This window comes from Carcharodon carcharias, chromosome 23 (assembly GCF_017639515.1).
Source record: "Carcharodon carcharias isolate sCarCar2 chromosome 23, sCarCar2.pri, whole genome shotgun sequence".
Classification (NCBI taxonomy): Eukaryota; Metazoa; Chordata; class Chondrichthyes; order Lamniformes; family Lamnidae; genus Carcharodon; species Carcharodon carcharias.
Genome location: NC_054489.1, coordinates 39081103 through 39108932, shown reverse-complemented (window position 1 = coordinate 39108932; position 27830 = coordinate 39081103). Strand labels below are relative to the sequence as shown.

The 27830-nt window shown below is 45.5% G+C and overlaps 1 protein-coding gene across 3 annotated transcripts in view; it reads left to right on the top strand.

Moving 5' to 3' along the window:
• fmnl1a (formin-like 1a) overlaps window positions 1-27830 on the top strand; it is a 283407-nt gene that overhangs the window by 158041 nt on the left and 97536 nt on the right. For 2 of the 3 annotated variants that reach the window (XM_041173399.1, XM_041173400.1), the window contains 3 exons: window positions 17546-17599; window positions 18115-18258; window positions 24229-24334. In XM_041173399.1, coding sequence (XP_041029333.1) covers window positions 17546-17599; window positions 18115-18258; window positions 24229-24334 — 304 coding nt within the window. Of the gene's footprint in view, window positions 1-17545; window positions 17600-18114; window positions 18259-20903; window positions 20998-24228; window positions 24335-27830 lie in introns of those variants that run through there. The other variant, XM_041173402.1, reaches the window with a different exon arrangement.

The window sequence follows — 27830 nt, the reverse complement described above, 5'->3', positions numbered from 1 at the left end:
CGGCCTCCCCACCGACACCCCAATCCCCTTCTGTCCACCCCCTCAGGCACCGCTCCCCCCCCCCAAACCTTCCCATTCTGAGACCCTCAAAACTCACCGGTTCCTGAAATCCCATGACTTAGGCTCTGGGGACCGATTGCAGTGTCAGCCCTGCCCACTGCGGCTCTTGCACTGCACCGACTAGAGAGCTGCTGGCCAATCATACTGGCCGGCAGCTCTCTGCAGGGGGACTTGGCCCCAAGTGACGGGCAGAAGACCTGCCTCCAGCCAATCAGTGCTAGTTGGAGCGTATGTTCCCCACCGACTCTCCGGAGGGCAGGAAGGGAAACCCCGCCATCCTAAAAATCCTGACCCAAGTGTCGAGTTGCTGATCCTGCTCTGAAAATCCAACCGGAGAAGGGAAGCTAACGTGTGTGATGCCCCTGTAAATCTGAACCCAAGACATAAAGACCTTGGTGCTAATGAATGTTTCTATTGACTTTCACTGAGGTGACTCAGTTGGCTCAGACCTGAGTTGGAATTCAATGATCTGAAGGTTCATTTGAGCTGAATGCTTAGTTAGTAACACTCATCTCTAGGCTATAAGGCTGTAGGCGCAAAGCCTACATATAAAATCAAGGCCGACGCTTGTAAGCTTATGCCTTTCGGAAGAGATGTTACACGGAGGCCCCATCTGTCTGCTCAAATGTACATTAAAAGTTATGATTGGAGGACAGTAGGGGCCGTACTCTGAAAGTATAAAATCAAAGAGCCTCTATTTGAATCCAAGTTGGAATCTGAACATTCAAGGCTGTTGGTGTTCTTGGCCATGTGCATCACTATGAGGTGATAGCCCTGAGACCATGTGTCAGGCAGTTCTCAGGGTAAGTTCTAGCTGAAATGTTAACCCACTTTGTCTTTCACTTGCCAGGTGTTCTGAACATTATTTATAATTCAGTACTGACATACCAGTTTTGTGCATGAACTGTGGGCAGGGGTGGGTGGGGATGGGGGTGTGTGGGGGCTGGTGCAGAAGTTTGTGACAGTTTAAATCCAGTGGTTTACAGCATCTTGATAACCAATTTTTTCTCTAGTTCCTTTCAGAGTATCTTCAAATAGTGTGAATGCCATCTCTCAGGTTTAGGACAGGGCTGCTCAGAAATAGGTTATACAACAATATATTTTCACTGTCAGAATTAGAATGAGTTTTCATATCTTTCAGAAGTGACCAGCAGATCTGCATCAGCATTCATAGCAACTTGAGGGCCTTCCTGTCCAACAATAATGCAGGTTCTGTGTATGACACAGACACTGTATGTTTATGCTGCAGATGACACAGGTTCCATACATTACTCCCTGCGGCAGATATTGGACTCGTAATGGCCGTTTTAAAATAATTGCAATAAGGCTCGGCTTCAGGGACTGGTGTTTTGAATCCCAAGGATGCCTGACAAATATTCTAACTGTCATTGTGTCAGGCCAGATTTAAGGCATCTGGGACAGCTGCCTAAAAGCGGTGTTAGTCCATGCATATGTAAATCTTATTCGTGCATGTGGGGATGTGGGTGTTGCTGGCTAGGCCAGCATTTATTGTCCACCCCCAATTGCCCTTGAGAAGGTGGTGCTGAGCTGCCTTCTTGTTACAGTCCATGTGGTGTAGGTACACCCACAGTGCTGTTAGGGAGGGAGTTCCAGTATTTTGATCCAGTGACAATGAAAGAGCGGCGATATAGTTCCAAGTCAGGATGGTCAGTGACTTGGAGGGGAACTTCCAGGTGGTGGTGTTCCCATCTATTTGATGCCTTTGTCCTTCTAGATGGTAGTGGTCATTGGTTTGGAAGGTGCTATACAAGGAAGCTTGGTGAATTCTTGCAGTGCACTTTGTAGATGGTATACACTGCTGCCACTGTGCATCAGTGGTGGAGGGAGTGAATGTTTGTGGAAGGGGTGCCAATCAAGCAGGCTGCTTTGTCCTGAATGGTGTTGAGCTTCTTGAGTGTTGTTGGAGCTGCATTCATCCAGGCAAGTGGAGAGTATTCCATCACACTCCTGACTTGTGCCTTGTAGATGGTTGACAGGATCTGGGGATTCGGGAGGCAAGTTATTCCTAGCCTCTGATCTTCTCTTGTAGCCACAGTATTTATATGGCTAGTCCAGTTCAGTTTCTGGTCAATGGCGGATTGTTGATAGTGGGGGATTCAGTGATGGTAATGCCATTGAACGTCAAGCGTCGATGGTTAGATTCTCTCTTGTTGGAGATGGCCGTTGCCTGACACTTGTGTGGCGCAAATGTTACTTGCCACTCGTCAGCCCAAACCTGGATATTGTCCAGGTCTTGCTGCATTTTGACACAGACTGCTTCAGTATCTGAGGAGTCATGAATGGTGCTGAACATTGTGCAATCATCAGCGAACATCCCCACACCTGACATTATGATGGAAGGAAGGTCATTGATGAAGCAGCTGAAGATGGGCCTAGGACACTGCCCTGAGGAACTCCTGAAGCGATGTCCTGGAGCTGAGATGACTGACCTCCAACAACCATAACCATCTTCCTTTGTGCTAGGCATGACTCCAACCAGCAGAGAGTTTTCTCCCTGATTCCATTGGCTCCAGTTTTGCTAGGCCTTCTTGATGCCACACTCGGTCAAATGCAGCCTTGATGTCAAGGCCAGTCATTCTCCTCACCTCAGGAGTTCAGCCCTTTTGTCCATGTTTGAACTAAGGCTATAATGAGGTCAGGAGCCAAATGGTCCTGGCAGAACCCAAACTGAGCGTCAGAGAGCAGGTTATTGCTAAGCAAGTTTCCACATAGCCGGGTAGATACCAGTGTTGTAGCTGTACTGGAACAGCTTGGCTAGGGGCGCAGCAAGTTCTGGAGCACAAGTCTTCAATACTATTGCCGGAATATTCTCAGGGCCCATAGCCTTTGCACTATCCAGTGCCTTCAGCCATTTCTTGATATCATGTGGAGTGAATCTATACTGGGGACCTCAGGTGGAGGCTGAGATGGATCATCCACTTGGTATTTCTGAATGTTGCAAGTACTCCAGCCTTATCTTTAGCACTGATGCGCTGGGCTCCTCCAACATTGAGGATGGGGATATTTGTGGAGCCTCCTCCTCCAGTGAGTTGTTTAATTGTCCACCACCACTTACAGCTGGATGTGGCAGGACTGCAGAGCTTAGATCTGATCCGTTGGTTGTGGAATCGCTTAGCTCTGTCTATCACCTGCTGCTTCTGTTGTTAGGCATGCAAGTACTCCTGTGTTATAGCTTCACCAGGTTGACACTTCATTTTCAGCAATGCCTGGTGCTGCTCCTGGCATGCCCTCCTGCACCCTTCATTGAACCAGGGTTGATCCCCTGGCTTGGTGATAATGGATATGCCGGGCCATGAGGTTACAGATTGTGGTTGAGTACAATTCTGCTTCTGCTGATGGCCCACAGCGCCTCAAAGTTACCAAGTCTTGAGTTGCTGGATCTGTTCAAAATCTATCCCATTTGGCAAGATGGTAGTGCCACACAAGATGATGGAGGGTAACCTCGATGTGAAGTCAGGCTTCGTCTCCAGAAGAACTGTGCAGTGGCCACTCCTACTGATGCTGTTGTCGGCAAAAGCATTTGTAGCAGGCAGGTTGGTGCGGGTGAGGTTGAGCATGTTTTTTCCTCTTGTTGGTTCCCTCACCACCTGTCACAGACTCAGCCTAGCAGCTATGTCTTTTAAGACTCAGCCAGCTTGGTCTATAGTGGTGCTACTGAGCCATTCTTGGAGATGGACATTGAAGTCCCCCACCCAGAGTATATTCTGCGCCCTTGCCAGCCTCAGTGCTTCCTCCAAGCGGTTTTCAACATGGAGGAGCACTGATACCTCAGCTGACATAGGGCGGTACATGGTAATCAGGAGGACGTTTCCTTGCCCATGCTTGACCTGATGCCATGAGACTTCATGGGGTTTGGGGTCAATGTTGAGGACTCCCAGGGCAACAGCCGAATCTCGATTGTATACCATTGTGCCGTCACCTCTTCTGGGTCTATCCTGCTGGTAGGACAGGACATACCCAGGGATGGTGATGGTGGTGTCTGGGATGTATAATTCTGTGAGTACAACTATGTCAGGCTTGACTAGTCTGTGAGACATCGCTCCCAATTTTGGCACAAGCCCCCAGATGTTAGTAAAGAGAAATTTGCAGGGTCGACAGGGCTGAGTTTGCCGTTGTCGTTTCTGGTGCCTAGGTTGATGCCGGGTAGTCTGCCCGGTTTCATTCCTTTTTGACTTTCTAGCAGTATGATACAATTGAGTGGCTTGCTAGGTCATTTCAGAGGGTGTTTAAGAGTCAACCACATTGCTGTGGAACCGGAGTCACATGTAGGCCAGACCAGGTAAGGATGACTGATTTCCTTCCCTAAAGGACATTAGTGAACCAGATGGGTTTTTAACAACAATCAATAATCATTATCAGACTTTTAATTCCAGATTTTTATTACATTCAAATTTTACCATCTGCTGTGGTGGGATTCAAACCCAGGTCCCCAGAGCATTACCCTGGGTCTCTGGATCACCAGTCCAGTGACAATACCACTATACCACCACCCCTGGCGTAATACCTCTTTTAGGCCAGTCAGGAGGCTTGAGGGGAGCAGTTGTCAGGTTTCCTGGTCGTGGTTACCGCCTTGTCAGTGGTCCTCATCAATTAAGGAAGTAAAATGATTATTTTTTCTCCCAATCCACCTACTCCACCTTCCACCCTATGATTTACCTGAGGGCCACTATTGTCTGAATCTCTTTTCCAGAGACAGGTGAGCAACAGGCACTAGTGGCTCTCCCCAATTAATTGAATGAGGCCCAAAGCCCAATTTTGGGTCAGCCTCAGGCCTTCCTGTTAGAGGGTGTGCTGCCTGCATGATTCAATGCCCAAAACTGGCCCATACAAATTTATATACCTATATGTACAGGCTCTGTATATTTTATAGGCAGTAAAGCACAGACAGTATTGGAAAACAAAGTAGTTAGAAATTGAGGACAAATTAAAACTCTGAGATGAATTCATAAACCAGATCATTATCGCCATCTCTGAGTGGAATATGCCCATGTACTACACACACTCCAACCTGGATTATTCTATGTGACATACAGGGATATTCATGAGGGCAAGTTCTATCTTTGCTAGGAGCAGATTCCCTGGTGAACAGTTACAGACACCAGGCTTTCATACTCAGATCAAATGATTTGACCTGAAGAGTTATTGTGTGAACTGAACTGCACCGATAATACATTTTGATTCATAAGATCATTAGAAATAGGAGCAGGAGTGTGAGCCTGATCCACCATTCAATCAGATCATGGCTGATCTGACTGGGACCTCAACTCCACTTTCCTGCTTGTCCTCAGTAACCCTTGACACCATTTTAGATCAAAAATCTGTCTAACTCAGCCTTGAATATATTCGATGACCCAGCTCCACTGCTCTCTGTGGGGAGAATTCCAACAACTAACAATGCTCTGAGAGAAGAAATTTCTCTGCATCTCATTCTTAAATAGGAGACCCCTTATTTTTAAACTGTACCCCTTATCCTTAGATTCCCCACAAGGGGAAACATCCTCTCAGCATCCACCCTGTCAAATCTTATATGTTTCAATAAGATCACCTCTCATTCTTTTAAACTCTAATACATATAGGCCCAACCTGCTCAACCTTTCTTCATAAGATAACTACTTCATTTCAGGAATCAACCTATTGAACCTTCTCTGAATTTCTTCTAATGCAAGTATATCCCTCCTTAAGTAAGGAGACCAAAACTGTACATAGTCACCAAAGACCTGTACAGTTGTAACAAGATTACACCACTTATATACTCCACCCCCCACCCACCCCAGCAATGATGGCCAACATTTCATTTGTCTTCCTAATTACTTGCTGTACCTGCATGCTGACTTTTTGTGATTCATGTACCAGGACACTCAGATCCCTCTGTACTGTAGCATTCTGCAGTCTCTCTCCATTTAAATTATATTCTGTGTTTTTCTATTCTTCCTGTCAAAGTGGACAACCTCACATTTCCCCACATTACACTCGGTTTGCCAAATTTTTACCCACTCACTTAACCTATCGATATCCTCTGCATACACTTTGTATCCTCATCACAGCTTGCTTTCCTACCTATCTTTGTATCTTCAGCAAATTTGGCTACAGTAAAGTCATTATTATGGTTTGTAAATAGTTGATCCCTGTGACACTCCAATGGTTACAGTTTGCCATGTTGATAATGATCCATTTATCCCAACTCTCTGTTTCATGTTAGGTAGCCAATTCTCTATCCATGCTAATATCTCACTTCAACAACATATGTTCTTACCTTGTGCACTACCCATTTATGTGGCAACTTACCAAATGCCTTTTGGAAATTCAAATACACTACACCGACCAGTTCCCCTTTATCCACCCTGCTTGTTACATCCACAAAGAACTCAAATAAATTTGTCAAACACGATTTCCCTTACACAAAACCATGTTGAATCTGCCTGATTGTATTCTGATTTTCTAAATATCCTGCTACTACCTCCTTAACAATAGATTCCAATACTTTCACAATGACAGATGTTAAGCTAACTGGCCTATAGTTTCCTGCTTTCTGTCTCCCTCCCTTCTTGAATAGAGGTGTGACATTTGTGGTTTTCCAATCTGCAGGGACCTTTCCAGAATCTATGGAATTTTGGAAAATTACAACCAATGCATCTACTATCTCTGCAGCCACTTCTTTTAAGACCCTAGGATGCAGGCCATCAGGTCTCGGGGAGTTGTCAGCCTTTAGTCCCATTAGTTTTCCTAGTACTTTTTCTTTAGTAGTCATGGTTGTGTTAAGTTCCTTCCACCTTTTTGCCTTTTCATTTTCTACTAATCTTGGGATGATTTTTGTGTATTCTACTGTGAAGTTAAATGTAAAATGTTGCATTACAGTGGTTTGGAATCCCTTGTATATATTATGCACAGAGTTACACAAGTCTTTTATTATAGCCCCAATTTTGCACCTCCAGCAAACTCTGCTTGTGAATGGCTGCCTGCCAAGGCAAAACCAGCTGACTGCACCTTGAGCTGATCTTCGCAATTGTGCATGGTCAGGTTATTTGAATGATTAACATCCAGTTGAAGCACAGCTTTGACCTTGTATTGACAATTAGCCATGTGGTGGTCATTAGAAAATACAGCAAGTATCTGAATCTTAAAGGGATAGGTACAGTTAAAGGTGAGTGGCTTCTTATGAGAATAACTATTATATCAACCAATATAATTTTCAAAATGGGTGTGGAATATTTATCAATCTTCCAGATAAAAATGTAGGAGGGTTCCCTTGTTTTGGCACCTTCAAGGATAACCCAACACCCTGGTACCATAGTGACTTTCAATTCCAGATGATGTACTGTCCCTGTGGCATAGGTAGCCTGTAGATCAACTTGGGATATTTGGGAGCTAGGCAGGATAGACTGGAATGGTCGAGTCTGGAGGTAAAATGTTGATTGAGAGTTTCAGCAGCTGGTGAGATGAGGGAGGAAAGGAGATGGGTGATTTTACAAAGGAGGATGTCAGCAGCCTTTCATGAAGAGGATATAGAGAAGCTCCTTTCAGGGTCATGCATTACCCCAAGGCTGTGAGCAGCCTGTTGCAGCCTGAGACAATGGCCAGGGAGAAGGCTGGAATTGTTGGCCAGGGAATGGAGTTCTTTGCACTGGCCAAGGTCAGGCTTTGGTCTTTCCTGTATTTATTTGAAGAAAATTGCCATTCATCCAATGCTCGATGTTGGACAAGCAACCGACAACACTGAGGTAATGGAGAGGTTGAGAAAGCTGGTGGCCAGGCAGGGCTGCATAATACTAGAATTGAATATTGGAGGCAAGCCCCATTAGTAAGAACTAAATATAAAAAGATTCTTCCAGGAGCAGTGAACTCTGTAGGCTCATGGGTGACAGTCACAGTCATCAATTGTTCATGTAATTCGGTTTGTATCAGGCTCTCCCTTTAATAGAGTATAGGAGAGAGATGAACCCACCAGAATTGGCCATTTCTCATTTCCCTCTTTATTCTGACTGCATTTCTATTCTGTCAACTACCACTTGATGTATTAAAAACAAAAAATGTTGTGAATACTAAGCAGGTCAAGCAGCATCTTTGGAGAGAAACAGAGTTAATGTTTAGGTCTTTCATCAGATCAGACATTGACCTGAAACATTAACTTTGGCCTAGATTTTTATCCGCCCGCTGGGTACGTAGAGTCGGGAGAATTTCCGGCTCCACGAATTTGACTTCAAAAAATGTCCGACCAAAAGTCAGATCTTTGTGTCGGGCTGACAGGATTCCCTGGGAGCTGGGCGATGCCAGGTGCAAAGGCAGAAGGCCTGCCTCAGTGCTTCAGCACTGGGTTTAAGCTTAATGAAAAAAACAGATAAAGGTAAAACAGCCATCCAGCACTCGCCCCTCATACCCCCTCATCCCCTCACATACTCCCTATGCCCGATCCATGCCACCTCATTCCCTTTTCTCACCCCATGGCCCCTCATACCCTCCATGCCAACCTATGCTTGTCTACCCACTCCCTTAGCCCTTTATATACCTGATGCCAACTTAGTGCCAACTCATGCCAATCCATGCCCCCCACCCATCATTCTTTTCCCTTACAGATACCATGCCAACTCACCCAGTATCCACCATGAGTACACCTCAGGACCCATGCTAAGATCAAATAAAATAAAGTCCCAAGTGTCTATTGCAGACTTTATTTATAAAAACACTGTCATTCATAAAAGCCCATTTCCTACATTTAGATTCCTTCAACTACATTATTCCTTACAACAACAACATTTCATTCAATTGCATAATCCCTTATGAAAACAAGCACTAGAATTCATTGTCCCATTTCAAAGAGTCCACAAGCAGTTCGAGCTGTCAAACAAACTGAAATAGCAGGCATGCTACTTTGATAGTGGACAGTTGTGAAATTTGTCATGCAGCACTAATCCAGTAATGGAAGCCCTACTTTTGTCAACAGAGTGAAATAGCAAGCAATCATTTTTTTAACACTCCAGACAATTTTTTTTGGTCAACAAGTTAAAGGGCAGGAGGTATAGATGCCTTTTTAGCTTTACAGCCACCTTTGAAAATTCATCCTGATACTTTTGACAGTTAATTTTGACAGTTTCAATGAGCTTCACAGTTCCAATGAGTTTATGCATTTTTTTACGCACATTCATCCTACTTTTAAAAATCCCAGAGAATAGCTGAATTCCCCCAAATGGTCTTGAGATCATATCCAAAGTGGTACCTTACCTCTCCAAAAGGGTACCCTTGTTATCCAAAAGAATCTACAAAGTTCAGACCTGCTCCTACCAGGTCTAATCTGTGCATGTTGGGTTTCAGACAGCACTCACACCAAAATCACACATGGGTGGAGGCAGCTGCTGATTTCTATGGACAGCTGCCTCTGTGAAATGCGCATGCATGAATCCCGACCCAGGCCCATTTTCGCCCCCCGCGAATATGGTAGTTGTCGTGTTTGGGGGCGGGGCTTCCAGATTCGAGCCTCTTTGGCTGCTTTTGCCACAGCAGAGAGGCTCTGCTGTGGCAAAAAATCCAAGCCTCTGTTTTTTGTCCACAGGTGCTGCCTGACCTGTGGAGTATTCCAGCATTTTCTGTTCTTATTTCAGATTTCCAGCATCCGCAGTATCTGGCTTTTGTATTAGCACTTGTTGTAATGACGCATAACTTATAAAACCTTAGAGATTGGAAAATAGTCATCTCTGGAATTTCATTTTACGAGAACAGCTGGAGCTGAACAACTCCATATGTTACAACAGAGAAACAAACATGTACCGAGCTTCAACTGGTGCCGTTTAACCCTCAGCTTGGGGCCGATATTGCATGTCGTCTTCAATTCTTACCCACCACATATATAATCAGTCAGCTCCCAAAGCAGCAATAGTTCGATTTGAAATGCACTTTTTAAAAATTGATTTTTCAGAAACATGTTAGCATCTTTATTGAATTCCATGGTTTAGTAGAAAGTTCAGCTCAGAAAGACTAATGGATTGCACCCCCACCGCCACCCCCCCCTTCTCTCTTCTCTGCTGTGGTGAAAACAATCCTAGTAAGCCTCCGATGATAGCTATATACATATTCTCCTCTCTGTTTCACCCCAGGGAATCTACATTGCAACTTCTCCATAACTCCAATATTATCTCTCTAATGAGGCATACCAAACTGCACTCTGTACTCCAGTTGTGGCCTAGCCAATGTTTATCAACACTTCCTGGCCTTTGTATTCTATTCAGGTTATAAAAATAGCCAGAATCTCATTTGCCTTTTTTGTTTCTATTCCATTCGCAGTCCTGGCTGTATCTGTAACTACATCTTCTACTCCACTGATATATTTGTATGTTATGCTTATATTTTCTGTTCTGTTCCCTATCCATCGTACCTTCCCATAATGATACAAAATTCGTTTGTGAGGCTAGGCAGAGAGCAGTCATTGGATGCAGTAATGGTGTCAGATTTTTCTCTGCATCGCTCACATACCTCGTGACACTGAGGCTAACTGTACTACTCTGGCCACCCAGCTGAGATCAGTAACTTGCATAGACTAGAACTGATCTTGACCCCAGAGATTTACTAAAAGAATGAAGCCACAAGATTCCACAGAAGAATTTTTACTATACAAGGACCAAACAAAACAAACACTAAGTGCTATCTTAGGTAACTTCCTATACTCCGAAACCCAGAATCAACATTAATTACACATGAATTGACAGGCAAATTGTGGTCAACTATAAACTATAAATTACATAATAAATGGCAGATATAGCTAAAACAGATCCTAAGAATTGGCTCCAAGAGTGTATATGTCATCAATCTCAGTCACAAAGCCCTTAAAACTCGGTCTTCCTCTTGAAGAATTTCAGCTTCTCTCCTAGGATGTAGCCTAATCCCCAATCGACAGCAGTGTACAACTAACGCAAGCTCCACAGATGTGGTCTTCACCAAAAAGGGCTCATGTCCACTGAACTTTGTCAACTCGTTCTGACAAGTGTAGATCCAGCAGTGTTGTCTTCAACTAATAGAAACAGCTGCAGCAACTATATATTTGTTTATGATCATCTTCTGGACCTAGCCTCCGTCTTCTTCAGGCTGCCTGTACTGCACTACTGGAATCAGCATCTGCTCCTGACCTCAGAAGGCTCCGTACCCTTTTATATGTTTCAACCAGTTTCAATCTCCCCAGAAGCTTGGTTCCTACTCTCAGTTTCAATTTTAGTTACCTTAGAAACTGGGAAGGTCAGTTTCCTTCTTTTGTTTCCCTTTTTGGCTTCCCTTCTTGGTTTCCCATTTCAGTTAGGGTCCATCACAATTGCTAGTACTACAGCAGGTGAAACACTTGAGGACAGAGGCCACATGTTATGTTACCACGCTACAGTGCTTATGAGGTGCACCATTTTGTAATTTTCAGAGACGTTGGCCTAGATTGTTTTCCCCTTTGGGATGACTTGGGAGCTCTTTGAAAATGCCAGGAGGACCCAATTCTGGGATTTTCCCCCTCCCACCCCCATCCCCCCCAAACACCACCACCACCACCAACCCCCCCAACCCCACCCCACCTCTCTTCCCCAATAGCTTTTACAGCAATTTTCACTGGCCCAGGATAAGGGTGTGCATAGTCAGCCCACATGCAGTGCACCTGCCCTGGTCAGCTCCATTGCAGTGGTGAGCAGTTTAACCATCCGCCCCCGATGCCCCTGCAATTCTAGTGGAACCAGACCCCTTCTATTAGGTAGACATGGTTCACAGCCTCTCAGAGGAGTTGTGAACCACAGGGGAACCCTCGTCCCAAGTGAGGAACCAATAAAAGAGCCACCTACGCCTGGAATTCTTTTATTGACAGGCTTTGAGCTACAAAAAAAATAATTGTCCATTCAGTTTTAATAGTTAGATGCTGTATTATAAATAAGATGTGTTTTTATTGCAGTGATTGATTATTGGGCTTTGCCTTGCAAAGGCACAGAGCAAAGGACATTGATCATCTTTGTTTAAGTGTTGTGATACATTAGAGTACTTTTCCCACTGAGAAAAGTGCTGTTATGCATTCAAAACTAAAAAAAAAACACTGCTTGAGATCTCTAGTGTAATAATCTGAAGTGATTTAAATTCCCAACTCTTTGTTAAATTGGAGGGGAAAGCCTTCAGCAGCTTTCACTTAGCAAAAAAAAAAACAACCAATTGCTCCTGGGTTGCTTTGATTGACATGACATCTGGTATACCTCAGAAAAAACGGCCATCTGTTTTTTTCAGTTTCAATAGCTTCATTGTTTACATTTCCCAGGGTTTGTTATTACAGCTGAGCCCATTATGAATGCTTGACTGAATTTCAAATGTTACAGAACCATTTATCTCAGCAGAGGACTGTGTTCACATTTTGATCAACAGTTTTAAGAGGTTATTAAAGGATTATCTAACTTTGTGGTAAGTGAATAAGTGTTTGTTTCTACAACAGACTGATCACTTGAGGGGATTTAATTTTTTTGAATAGCATTTATGAATGAGAGACTTTTCAGTATGAAATGTGTTTGAATGACACCTCCATTAGGTTGTTAGAAATTTATTTTTTTAATGTCCATTTCAAAGTCATCCTGAGGTCTGCCCATAGTGGATACTGGGTGAGTGACAGGATACATGTGTGGCATGGATGGGGCATTGGTGTTAAGAGAGCACATAGAGCAGGCAAGAGGACGACAAGGAGGCATGAAGATATGAGGGGCATGAAGGGCATGTGGGGTGATGAGGCCTGAGGGGTGCGGGTTTGATGGCCTGACATTCATTATCACAAATGGGCCAATTTCCCAGTAAATGGAGGTGAGTGTTCTAGCTTGCAGGTCTGGCCGTCTGCCCACCTACACTTTGATACTGCTTCTGAAGATAACAGGTCCCACTGCATCCTGCCCCTGCTTCCCTGGGATATGGTGGCCGGGGTCTTGAATCTTTCCCCCTCCTCTATGAAAATCTGTTTTTTTTATTCATTCTCAGGCTGTGGGCTTCGCTGGCAGGGCCAGCACTTAGTGCCCATACCTAGTTGCCCTTGAGAAGGTAGTGGTGAGCTGCCTTTTTGACCCACTACTGTCCATGTGGTGTAGGTACACCCACAGTGCTGTTAGGAAGGGAGTTCCAGGATTTTGACCCAGTGACAGTGAAGGAATGGCAATATATTTCCAAGTCAAGATGGTGAGTGACTTGGAAGGGAATTTCCAGGTGATGGTGTTCCCATGTATCTGCTGTACTTGTCCTTCTAGATGGTAGTGGTCATGGGTTTGGAAGGTGTTGTCAAAGAAGCCTTGGTGAATTCCTGTAATGCATCCTGTAAATGGTACACACTGCGGCTACTGTGTGTCGGTGGTGGAGAGATTGAATGTTTGTAGATGTGGTGCCAATCAAGCGGGCTGCTTTGTCCTGGACGTTGTCAAGCTTCTTGAATGTTGTGGGAGCTGCACTCATCCAGGCAAGCGGAGAGTATTCCATCACATTCCTGGCTTGTGCCTTGTAAATGGTGAACAGGCTTTGGGGAGTCAGGATGTGAGTTACTCATTGCAGGATTCCTAGCCTCTGACCTGCCCTTGTAGCCACAGTATTTATACAGCTCCACTTGTATCTCATTCTGAAAGACAAGCAATGAGTGCTGGATGATGGCAGCCTGATTCTTTCCTTACCCGATCTCTACACACTTGCACTTTCCTGGATGACAGTCAGGGCCAGGACGTTAGATGAACCCCATGTCCCTTCATTACACTATTTCCCGTCATCATTCTCAACCTGTTTGAAGCCTTTGATCACACCATCCTCCTCCAATGTCTCTCCGCCCTCAGGAGGAGGCCGTGAATGTGCATGAGCCTTTACTGGATGCAAGGGCCATGAAGTGGTGTACAAGGGATACCAGGGAGAGTTTCTGTCGCCATACGTGGGAAGGAGCACCTCCCACCATTCCCTGCCGGCCTGGAGGAGACTTGGCAGGGAGGTGTCACTAAACCACGGGGCTGGTCTCTGTCCAGGCTCAGATGTACATGCAGGTGAAGAGGCTTGGATGTGAGAAGGTGGGGGCTGATGCTGAGGACAGAAAATAATAATGAGGAGGGAGTGATGGGGGGAGCTGAAGCTGATGTGGGGGCCTAGGCAACTGAAGATACAGTGATTAAGATCAGGGATTCTCAAGAGTTCAGAATTAGATGATGCAGATAGCTTGGAGGGCTGTGGGGATGAAGGCGATTTCAGAGATGGGAAGGGGTGAGGCTATGGAGGGATTTATAAATGATGAGAATTTAAAAATTAAGTCTTTGCTTGACTGGGAGCCAATGTAGGTCAGCAAGAATAAGGGTGATAGGTGAATGGGTCTTGATGCAAGTTAAGACACAGGCAGCTGAGATTTGGAGCACCTCAAATTTATGCAGGGTTGAATGTGGGAGACCAGCCAGGAATGCATCCGAAAGTCAAGTCCAGAGGGAACAAAGGCATGGATGAGGGTTTCAGCAGCAGGTGAACTGAGGCTGAGGGATGAAGTCGGGCAATGTCACAAATCACAACGATGGTGCAGCTATGTGGTTGAAAGTTCATCTCGGGGTCAAATGTAATGTGAAGATTACGAACAGTCTAGTTCAGCCGCAAATAGTTGCCAGGGAGAAGGATGGAGTCAATGGCTAGGAAGCAGAATTTGTGTTGGGGACTGATGACATGACTTCAGTCCTCTCAATGTTTAATGTGGAACAAATTTCTGCTGATCTGGTTTAAGAGAGTGGAGGGGTCAAGAGAGGTGAGAAATAGGAGAGGTCCAAGGATAGACCCTTGAGGGACACCACAGTGAGGGAGCAGGAATAGAAGCCATTACAGGTGAAACTCTCTGGCTACAGAGCTTTTTACCTCACAGACAAAGTTTGAACATTGAAGAACTAATTTTTGTCGGCGAATAACAAGAAAGAATAGAACTTTTGGTTATTTGATTTAATATCTCCTTATTTGGCTCAGTGTCATGTTTTGTTAGATAATGCTGTTGTGAAACACCTTGCGATGTTTTATTACAGTGAAGGTGCTCTATAAATATAAACTATTGTTGTTAAGATGCTCCTTAAAATCTCCCTCTTTGGCTAAGCTTTTGGTCACCTGCCCTAATATTGCCTTTTTAGGCCGCTTTGAAGTGTCCTGGGACACTTGATTATGTTAAAAGATATTATCGAAATATTTGCTGTTAACAAAGGCTTGTGAAGTCACTTGTATTATTCCCACCATCAGTGCACCAAAGGTCAACTAACTCAACATGGAATAAGAACCAATCCTATGGTTACCATTGCCCGTGTGGTTCAGCTGGGCACTGTCCGTTGCACGTGAACCAACCAAACTATTAGTGCATTTTCCGCCAAGGGACCTTCATCACGTGAGGTTGTAAGCAAATACTGCATCATCAATGGACCTCAGAATTTCCTATTTTTCTTTTTAAAAACAGCACCAAAAATATAAGAAGGTATACTTTTTCATAAATAGAAAAACTCTAATTGGATAGAAATTACTGTCATGTTACTGTATGAACAATTAACATGCTTAACGTGAGCAAAGTTGTATTTGGAATTGGATTAGCATCTCTTTTTGAATAGCAAGGAGAGAAATTTGGACTCAGGTGCATTAAGTGTTGAAAAGATTGTTGACAATAATTCCTACCTTTGGATGTGAGTGACTTCTAGTAGTGTGCTAGACATGTGAGGAGCCATTGCAATGTGCTATTAATATCAGAGGGTCCCATCTATTTATTTTAGAGATTCAGAAAGTGCCTTGAACACGTCAAGCCTGCCAAGTGCTCAGTGATATGTTAGTTATTAAACATTGTTATTTTCGCTGCAGCTGATGTGCCTCATGCACATTGAGCAAACATTGAGATTATATACTGAATATTTTATCTGTTGGCAAAAAACTAATGAAGTACTAAATAACCAGAATAGCAAAATGTTGCATGAAGCCTATTACTTTTATCATCCATCAATTACATTGTGACACTTAAACCAGCCGGCTCGACACCCCCACCAGATAGCTGTAAGAAAACAAATTAAAAATAGTGTTGGTGTATATAGTGCGCAATAACACAAGCTGGCATTGAGTTGAAGGCACTAATTCAGTCCCTGGGTTTTGCTGGCAATCTGAAACAATTTGGACACCACTCTTCTGGTTCTTGTCCTCTTTATGGCCTTATTATGAGTAGCATTGGTTTATGGTATACAGTGACTCTGCTATCTCCGATTGTGAGAGGTGTGATTAGTCTGGAACAACATTGCTGCATTCAAGTCCATGTTCAGAATCTGTTTATTGGTCATATTTTGCATTAAAAAATATTGTAGCAAAACGTATTGGGTTACAGCATACTAAGAGAAAAATGCATTAGAAAAATGAGTGGGTCTCCTGTATTCGTAGGTATGTACTGCGGGAGAGTCTCCTTGATTAAAGTGGAATAATATTTTACGGTGACTCTCTCTTCATGTACAATGAGTATTACTAAGATAGTCTGTTCCTATAATTAGAAGAAAAAATATATATGTATTACCTAAGCTCCATCAAAGATTCAGTTGGTAAACATAGCATGGTCTGTGTGAGTTCACTTAGATTGAATTATGTTTTGTATTCAGCTGCCTTCAGTTCTCTGGGCTACAAGTTAGCCAGTGTTCCTATTCTTTACTCCCACTTGATGTAAGTGTACGTACATGGATGTTCTTCTTTAGTTCTCTGCCCAAAGGCAGGTCCGACCCACAGCACTACAGTGTCCACCATGGGTATGGCAAGGAGGCAGGCTCCGAATCTACGCCAGCTGGAACAGGGATTGAATCCTGTGCTGTTGGCACCAATCTGATCCATAATGACCATCCAGGCAACTGGGCTAACCCCCCGCCCCCTGCAAGGAGTCCGAGATGCTGTGACAACATACACTTTCATAAGCATGTTGTAGTCAGGAGCTATGCATAGTGATGGTAGAGGCCCCAATTTCTTTCCATCACATGGCTGACCAGAAATCTCTCCTGCTCTTACTGCCTGCCATTGCCGTATATTGGAAGGATTTACAAGCTGATACTTGACCTGTTATGAATGCACCTTCCTTGGCCATCAAGTCCTGGACTGGGACTTGAACCTGGAGCTTCTGGCTCAGAGGGAGGGACGCTAACCACTGTACCACAAAACCACCACATCCATGGATATTGGACGAAAATAGGATCAGGCGCTATACTATGGCTTAACTCTCCCACCCACTTTCCCATCCCAGTAAACAAGGCAGCCAGCACTGGTACATAAACAGTGAACACTGAGTTGGTTTGCAGGTATGTTCATGGAGGACGGGGAGACAAATGGAAGAAAGGGTGAGCTCAAGCTGACAGTGGCCTGCACTATGAGTGTATTGCCTGCTGTGTTTAATAAAAGCATTTCTTTTGGCCTAGCTCAGGCTATCTATAAAGCTCAGCTTGGTGAACCATGTACTGACATTTCAACAATCTACTCCCGTCTTGTTTTTCAGATCTTTTAAAGAAACTGCATGGAATTTTGTGAGGAGTTTGAGTTATGTTGAAAGGTACTATTGTCTAACGCTCAGGGGCGGGTCTCAAAATACTAACTCTTTCAATATTCTGTACTCTGCGGAAGACTTCTGTACTAACACTGCTTGTTATACTGTGCTTTTTTAAAAAAAATGTAGTTGATGAATGAGATCCATTTGTAACCATTTCTACTTGACCAGATTTGCAAAATGAAATAAAATTCATTGTTTAATTTCCTTGGGGGAGAGAATATCAGATATCTTTTCACCTAATCACAATCATGAGCAGAAATGTTGGTGTGTACCTCAAGTGAGGGAGCATAATTTATACTTTTTGCTCACCTTTGTGACAGGAGTTACATACACACAGACCTGAATTATTTATGCTGAAAGAGTTACTATTTGTCCAGCATTTTTCTTTTGGAGCAACCTTGGGCACTTCATTCCAGAAGGACTGGAGTGTTGGACTCAGGACGATAGCGAAGGGGTCTCTGTTTCATGAGCTAACCAAAGACTTGTCCTCTTTTTGTTTTCTTTCTCATGTGTCTCAGACATGACATGGAGAGCACAGATAACGGAGGAATTGCTACTGAGAAGAGCAAGCCCTTAGACAGATCTGTGGAGGACCTCAGTAGGGGCAACTCATCCCCCACCCATGGATCTTCCAGAACTGGTGGCCGTCATCTCACTGTCAGGTGAGGTGGGGACAAGGGGTTTCAGAGTGAAGGGGACAAACAGTCACTGTTGCACCACTGGTTTTCTTGTTCTCTTGCAAACGCTTAATGCCAACTGATAGCATGTCAGATGCTATAAAATCGAAAGGAGCTTAGTTGCAGACTAATGGAACTCCTTTGTTATCAACCACATTACGTAAGGCAAGTTTATTCTGTCCTATTCATTCAGAAAGCTTGGGATCGGTTTTATAAATTGGAACTCGTGAGGCTCTGACTCTGAGACATATAAAGGCACAATCTGCTGTCCTGTGGCACATCCAAAACTTTAAAGCAGAAAAGGGACAACTGTGGTAGGGTCTGAGGTTCTGGCATGAGTTCCAAAGGCAGGGTGGGGTGATATTTTTCACCTTTACCATTTAGAAGTAAACTGATGGAATGATTCGTACAGCCATCACAGTGCCAATGTACATAATTACTACCCAAGCTTTGACATCGACCACTTTGGTATCTGTGGGAATTGAAGCTCCCTCCACTCTGGACCAATAATGATGATTTAAAGCCAATCTTCTTTCTGAGGAGCATCCCATTTTGGGCCAATGTGACGTTTAATTCCACATGGATCCGCAGTATATAGCCTTCTATGTGGGCGCCATTTTAGTAGCAGAACAAGGGCAGTTTGGTGCTACAGGTGCAGAATACTTAGGAGATTAGCTGAGACAGGCCAAAATCATTCCAAATACCAGTAGAGAAATCAGAGCAGTGGGGTTGGGAGGAGGGGTGCAGGGAGGCAGTGAGAAGAGAGGAGGTCTTCGTCTCATTAATCTGGGTTAGATGGAATTTGGGTAGGGGAGGTGACAGGACAGTATGGTGGCTCAATGCACTCTACAGTTCCCAAAATCAGTCTAACAGGCCAGATAGCACTAGAGAATCCAATGGGGAGGCTGCTCACTTTCAAGACAGGTCTACAAAACATAGGAAACTCCCTGATCCATTTGCCAGTCAATGGATATTCTCCTCCTAAACTGAAGGGCTGAAGATCAAGGTTGTTTTAAGGATGGGGGGACGATTAGGAAAAGACAATTTAAACTTTGTCTGGGTCATTTTGACTTTGTGCAAAAGTGTAAAATGGGCAATACCGAAGCACAAAGCCCATTTTACGCCTCTCTTGATTCTTATTTTCATTGACCTCAAAAGACGGAAGCACGGAGCTGCTGATTCGTTATCGGCCATTTCACACATGCTCAAAGTCAAAATGACCCCGCGCATGTTTACATATTAAAAGAACTTTGTCACTGGTCACCTTGACCCTGAATTTCAGAAGAAATGTTCTGAGGCTGGGTCATAACTTCAGCCATTTGCTCTGTTTCTCCGGGAGCTCTGCTGAAGCTATGTCAGGAAATCAGGACAATCCCCAGAGAAATTCAAGGCCCTTGGCATCCTTTGAGTCCTTTAATTTTGTAAGAGAAAGGAAATCGCAGAGATGGGATTGGTGCTATCGTTGTGCCATAACTTAGCAGATCACATCCACTGATACTGAGAGGTGCAATGGACTCGGGAGGTTGGGGAGCCATCCTCCAAAAAGTACATGGCTGGAATTGGATTGTTGTTGCCGAAAGGGCAACTGATTCCTCAGCCACAGGTCCAGGTATGTTGTTTTCTCCTGTCCTGCCTTCAGTGGCTTTTCAGTCGTCAATTTGTCACTGTGCACCACTCTGTCTCTTCAATCATTATCTACTTGATGCAGTGACAGCACAATACCCTCTGCTTCACTGCACAATGAGAGGCCCAACATTGAACGATGCAGATAAGTCTGTTGTGTGATTAAGAACATCTATATAAAATGAATGGGCATTCTCTCTAAAAAGGCTCAAGCTAAAATTGTGAATAAAAATAAATAACACAATCAAACGGATAATGGAATGCATTTTAATTTTTTTTTGTCTTCATAGGCTACTTTGATATTGGGGCTTCTAATGAACAGTTAAATGCAAGAAGTGTTGCTTGTTCAGTCCTCACATTATTGTATATTGCTTTCCCAAGCCACCCAGTTCTGGCCCTGACTGCAAATAGGCTGGGAGTTTGCACATGGCTCATTAGACTCTTGACTTTTGTTTAAATTGGACAGCTACCCCATAACGTATCTAAAGAGGCGATGCCACACAGAAGATATAAAACTAAATTGCCAGTCACCACTGCCAGATGTCTCACCCAGCGCCTGTTACCCTTGTAATCCACAAAACTACTTTGCACATAATGGGTAGCCAGCAGACCTTTACTGGCTGCTGATACCTGTACCACTCCTACATATCATGAGTAAGGCATCTGGAATGCCAAAAATTATTGCAGATGAACGGACCTTGCACTAGGTGATGCGTTCCTCCTCGTTGTGCGCAGGCTCTCTTGCATTATCAGTTTTGTATTGTCCAGCAGAGGTCCCACTGCACAATGGAACCTCAACTACAGAAACATTCCAAACTGGGGAGAAAATTAATCTCGGGAGACAAGCTCAGAGAAATAAATGATTCCACAAAAGATGTCAGTCCTTTATTTGGGCTTACTGGGGGCAAATCAATGTGCTAGAGTCTTGTTCAATGAAAGGCAATTCATTAGTTCAAACAGCTGTATAACTGATGTGTGAATATTAACTTCTTTCTTTGTTGTTTTCATGCTTCTTGGGGATGTGTCTTCTCTCGGTGGGTACATGGAGAAAAAATCAAAAGCTTACCAGAGGGCAGCGTGGCTTTTAATTCTTTAACCCATGTAGGTTCCCTCTAAGCGATTAAATTGTCCTAAGAGGTTCCCTGTGTGATGCACTGCTCACCCCTCGAGCTCTCCCGTTCAGTCCATGTGTAATACATTGTTCAGTCCACACAGATCTGCTGCATGATGTACTGCTCAGTCCATTGACCCCCCCCCCCCCCCCCCCCACCCCACCCCCCCCCCCCCCACCAACTGTGTAATGCTGCTTGTACTGTTTTACAACCCTCCCTGGATACATGGATAGGAATAGTAAATTATGCACTTGTGGGAGTATGAGTCAATATATATGTGTCTGTGTGTCCTCACTCCACAATGGAGTACAGATTCTCAGAGCCACAAATACCATAATTTGCCTTTTGTCTTGGAAATGAATGTCTCACTGCACCAGACACCTGCCCTCAAAAGCCTTCAGGTGTGATTTAAACAAGCCAACCCCTTGTTGGCTATTGGTCAATCACCTGCATTGCAGATGGTTCCTGTGTACCGCAGAGTCAGGCTGGCTCAAGCCCAGTTATGAACAATGTTGCTTCATAGCTCTGTGATGCTTTTTGATTCTTCACCTTTACTTGTCACTCACCCTTAGGGATTCACCAGAGACATATAGAGTTCTCCAGTATTGGTGAGTATTGAATTTATCATTGAAAACATCAGCAGAAACTGTTGCTGCTCACCTTGTCGTCACTGTCCGAAAGGTTAGATGTGCTACAAAGACTAAAGACATCATGGCAACCATGTTACCTGTTGCCATGGTGCAGAGCTCATACAGATTGCCCAATGTCATTCAAATCTTTTATTTTTTATTTCATTAAGTTTCTGTTTACAAGCAAGTGGTAACAATATGGAATACAAAGGAATCTGCTGCGCCAAGAGAAACTTAGCCTGAATTGAGCTGTGAAACATACATAAAGACCAGTCAAAAATCAATTTCCCTTTTTTTGGACCCTTCCTTCCCTGCACTCACAAATGGAAACATTGGGCAGTATTTAATGGGGCCTGTAAGAGCAGGAAACATGGCGGGTGGGGGACTTAATTCAACGGGAGATGAAATATTGGTTTGTTGACAGTGGGTTAAGGTGTAGAGATTAAGTCAGTGGCATAGTAGCTGCAGGTCGGGCCTCAGTGCAAGGGGTTCAATGACTGTACTTATGTTGCCACTAGCACTCCCTGGGACCAGCCAGCAGCATATGTGGATCATAAGATCATAAGAAATAGGAGCAGGAATAGACCATGTGGCCCATTGAACCTGCTCTGCCATTAAGTAAAATCATGGCTGATCTGATTGTGGTCTTAACTCCACTTTCCTGCCTAGCCTCATAACCCTTACCTCCCTTTTCGATCAACAAATCTGTCAAACTCAGCCTTGAATACGTTCAATGGCCCAGCCACCATTGCTCACTGTGGAAGAGAATTCCAGAGACCAACGACCTTCTGAGAGAAGAAATTCCTCCTCACCTCCATTTTAAATGGGAGCACTGGCTCTTTGAATGTGGAATTGGTCTGTGACAGGCAAAGAATCATGCGTGTCTGTGCTTGTTTCCCAGGGAGTTCACATCACTCATCCATTTTGGGCACCTCACAGCTCCTAGAGATTTTTGAGGCTCCAGCCCAGGTCAATGGCTGGATCCTGGGTGACAAGGGCTATCTCCTGCAGACATAGTTGATGACACCGGAGAGGTATCCCCACAGTTCAGCAGAAAAGCGGGACAATTCAGCTCACACCTCCACCAGCGCCATCAATTGAGCAAACCATTGGCTTGCTGAAACTGCATTTCCATTGCTTTGACTGGTCTGGAGGGGCTCTGCAGTGCACACCACATAGGGTGTCATGAGTAGTCATGGTCTGCTGTGCACCGCATAATGTGCCATGCAACACAGAAAGCCCTTGCAACTGGACAAGAGGGTGGAGGAGCACCCTTCCTCAGATGACGATGAATTGGATGAGCCTCAGGAGGAGGCCGTGAATGTGCATGAGCCTTTACTGGATGCAAGGGCCATGAAGAGGTGTACAAGGGATACCAGGGAGAGTTTCTGTCGCCATACGTGGGAAGGAGCACCTCCCACCATTCCCTGCCGGCCTGGAGGAGACTTGGCAGGGAGGTGTCACTAAACCACGGGGCTGGTCTCTGTCCAGGCTCAGATGTACGTGCAGGTGAAGAGGCTTGGATGTGAGAAGGTGGGGGCTGATGCTGAGGACAGAAAATAATAATGAGGAGGGAGTGATGGGGGGAGCTGAAGCTGATGTGGGGGGTGCAACAAGAAACAGAACAAAGTACTGATAGAAAGGAGGTGGACAGAGCAAAGCTTCCTATTTGTCTACGAGGCTCTTTTATAATCCACTGTATCTCCTGTCACCATACTGGAACAGCAAGTCGGCGCTGCTGACATCATCGTTGTGCATCATTATTGCTGGTCCCCACTGACTGCACCCCCCCCCCCACCGATTGCCACTCCTTTGCTGCCCTACTCACCACCCTGCTCGCCACTTTACTTGGGGAGCAGGACAGTGAGTGAGGTAGAGAGTGAGACAGCAAGTGAGGCAGAGAGTGAGGTAATGAGTGAGGTAACAAGTGAGGTGGCGAGTGAGGCAGAGAGTGAGGTGGCGAGTGAGGTAATGAGCGAGGTGGTGAGTGAGGCAGCGAGGGGTTGGGAATGAGGCGGTGATCAGCAGCCATCCATAACATTGTTCTTTGATGCAGGCAGCTGCTACGGCATCGCTGGGGTGACATCACAAGAACTGCGACTGCATTTGCTGTCACCGCGCTCTGTGCATTTGCAGTGACAGCAAACGCAGTCTTTATAGCCCACCCATACCTGCTACATTGTCACCTGACAGCCGGATCCACCAATAAATACCTACCCCTGCCCCTGCCACATAATCCCACGTCTGCTGTGTCTGCTGCTGGTCCTTTAAATTATAATTTGAATTCCACATGCACCAGTTCCCAACACATAAGTGGAGTTGGCACCCACTCAGGTTCCACCAGCCAGACCTGCATGCCTCCTATTAAATTCTGCCCCATCGACCATAACAAACCACATTGTCATTTTAAAGATCTCTATTCCATCTGTTCTGTATTCCCACTGGTTGCTGAGACTCTAGCCACCAGGCTGATGCAGATTCCCCAGTGTATTTCTTGCTGTTGCCAATAATCCATTAAAACTGTTTGCTGACACGAATCCAGTTTGTCGTAATGCGTTGACTGTAACCTCTGCTCACTGCATCTGTCTCAGGCACACCATGCACAGTAGAAAAGCACTGCGGAATTCACGGATTGTGAGCCAGAAGGATGATGTCCATGTCTGTATAATGTGCCTGCGTGCCATCATGAACTATCAGGTGAGAGAAAACCAGTTGGTCTCTTGGGTCTGGATGTGGGCAATTGGATTGGATAGAGCTCTTGTTTTATTCTATACTCTATACACTCTTGTCTCCTTTCTGGGAGCTTCTGTGGTGGGTCTGTGACAGTTTTCAGTGTTATTAATCTCCTGAGCACGACTCTTCACACAGTGAAGAATTTAAATTTGTTTCTAATGAAAATATGATTTTTAACCTTCCCCCTTTGAATTCATGAATATGTATGCTGCACACTGCAATCCTTAGCTCTGCAGAGAGCTGTCCAGTTCAAACCTCATCCTGGGTGAAGGTGGTAGAGTTGGAGTCGGATGCTAACCTTGAGCTGGGAGAATTCTGAATCGTACTTTACTTTAGAAATTGAAGCATAAAAACCAGAAAAGAAGTCATGTTTGCCTCGAGCTTTATCAGGTATCAGTGTGATTCACGTGCAATCAGTTGCTTTCTGGTGTTGTCACAGTTATTAACTTAGGGAATGTGATAGTCATCCTGCACACTGCAAAATTTTACAGACCACAAGCTGAACGACTCATTGCTAATTCCTCAGCGATGGTTGAGCCAGGGTATGCTGTCTAGGGCGTGCAAACAACTAATGCCGGGGAACCTATAACTTGCACTTGATCCGCCAGATCAACCACAGTGTAACATCGGGCAACATTTCCCCCCCAACGGGGGGCGAAGGGGGGGGGTGTGCGCAAGAGAGGGTGTGGGCAGATGGCCCTCCGATCAGTGCCTCCGATCAGGAGCGCGCCACCATTTTTCATGGGTGGGCCAATTAAGGTCCGCCTAGTGTGACATCTGCAAGGAAGCCCCATGTGCTTCCTGAGCTGGGGGGGTGGGGGGTGGAGGGTGGTGGAGGTAATGCCAGATGCAGAAGTGCACCCCTTTGCCCACTCCGATCTCCCTGAGACTAAGTGCTGCCTCAGGGAGATCGGTTCCCAAAGTGAAAAAGTTATTCTGTTGAAAATTTCATTTACCATCTATGTCCCCTCATGTGACAATGAGTTGGGACATGGTCATAATGTTAATTAAAAGTGTTTCTTAATTTTTTGATTCAGCAATGAAACCCCATCCCTCCCGTGGATGAGGTTTCCTGCTTTTTCAGGTGGCCACCAGCGCTCCCGACCTGCCTGCCAACCTTAAAGTTGGACGGGCAGCTCCACTAATGAGCTTAATTGTTTTTTGAATGGGTTCAATAGGCCGTTGTCAGGTCGGCGGGCGGACAGCTGACTCGGCTGTGCCCCCGTCAACCTGAAAATGCAAATGATGTGGGGTGAAATCGGGAGTTCTGCCCAACATCATTCCGCGTCATTTTACATGTCGGTGAATGGGCCCCGCCCCCACTCGCCGACGGGAAAATTCGTCCCATCGCATGGGAAACACACAACCTCCAACAATGCAGCATTCCTCTAGTACTGCACTGGAGTTTTAAGTTAGATTACATGTTCAACTTGAACCGCACACTCGGTGTCTGAGTTTGCATTTCCGCTCAGTCACGGTTAGAATTTAGGTTTAGTATCCTTTATATAGCAAGGGCTCAAGCAAATGAGAGAGAATGGCTGGAAGGAAGAATTTCTCCAATATACAGACAGAGGCCAGTGAAGTGAAATGGCTAAGTTTCTGATAAAACCAATAGGTTCTAAAATTAGAGGCCAGTGAAACACCCAAAGTTCAATAGAACAAAGCTGACCCACATGAGCCCCTATATGACATACACATTTCAATCCCTATGCTCTACCTTTCCTTTGAGATAAATGTGTGTAGTTTTGGGTATCTAATTATAGAAAAGACATTAATGTCAGAGAGAGTGTGCAGTGGAACTTCCCAGGAGAGTACCTGAAATGACAGACTGTAGCTGTAAGGCCCGTACCTTCCAAACTCCAGGGCAGTGTAACTGTGGGGAATCCCAAAGATGTGCTGGGGAACCAACCCGGAGGTGCCCTGGTAAGAATTTGCATGGCAATTGCCGGGGAAGTTCAGACTTCCAATGGGCAATTGCCTTATATGAGAGACCATCCAAAAATGTCATTTAAATTGCAAACTTCGTACGGTTCCGACTGTCTTACAGGAATAGTTACCCTGAAAAAGTTAGAAGAATTAAAACCACTTCCAGCTTCTGGGTAAGTGTTGTACTGATAGACCACTCCCCACTCCCCCCCCATCTCCTGCCAACACTCCACAGGACTACCAACTACCCTCACTACAGCCCTCACAGGACTGCCCCCACAATGCCCTAAACCCCACAGAATCAGCCCCATAACCCTCAAAACCCCCAATGGGACCCCCTCCACAACCCCCCGACCCCTGACGGGACTCCCCTCCCATGCCCTTGACCCCCCCATAGGATACCGCCAACAACCTCCCCCCCACCGCCCTGAACACCCATGAGACCTCCCCAACAGCCCCTGATCCACCACGGGCGCCTCTGACTACCCCTGATCCTCCACTAGATGCCCCTACCACCCCACTGACCCACACGGGACCCCTGACTGCACCCCGCCTGACTGCACCCCTCCCACTGCATACTCCTGAATGTACCACCCCGCCACAATACACCCCTCTGATTAATGACCCCTTGACTGTACCCCCGAGACTACACCCACCTTGACTGCACCCGCACCAACTGCACCCCTCCTGCCCACCCCGCACCCCCATCCCAGCTGTAAACCCCCCCCTCCCACCCCCAGACTACACTCCCTCCGACAACATGCACCCTGACTGCACTGCCCCACCAACTGCACCCCCCCAACTACACCCATGCTGACTACAAGTCCTGACTACACCCCACCGACTGCACCTCCTCCACTGTGCCCACCCTGGCTGCACCCCACCCCGATTGCACCCCCCACCTTGACTGCAGCCTCCTGACTGCACCCACCACAACAGCCCCCCACCCCCACGACTACACACATCCTGACTACACACTCCCCACCGACTGCACCCACTCAACTACACCCACGCTAACTACTGACTGCACCCAGCCTGACTGCACACCCTTCAACTACAGCCCGCGCTGCTCTCCCCCCCCCCCCCCCCCCCCCCCCCCCCCCCCACCCTCCCACCTCCCCGACTGCACTTGCCCTGCCAATCCTACCCACTCTCCTTACAAACCTACATTTTCCCTGGCTCAAGAATGGCTGGACCTTTAAGGTTACTTGCTTTACAACAGCTGAAAGGGGGTCATGACCTCCTTACGTCTGACTGTGCACCCCTCGACTGAAGACCTTCAGGGCGCACTGCCCTGCACAGTTCTCACGCAGCCTGAGTTGGAAGGTGTGGCGAGAAAGGGTCGCCTGGGTTTCAAGGTATGTAACTAGAGCGGAGCGTCAGTCCGACTCTGATCGCCACTCCGCGGAATTTCAGGCCCAATACTTCCTCATTTGTGGAACCCGTGATAAGGGTTTGTCCATGTTAAAAACTGTCCCTAAACAATTAAAGTGCAAGGTTAAGATTACATTTATTTCTATAAAGAGTTGTTGTA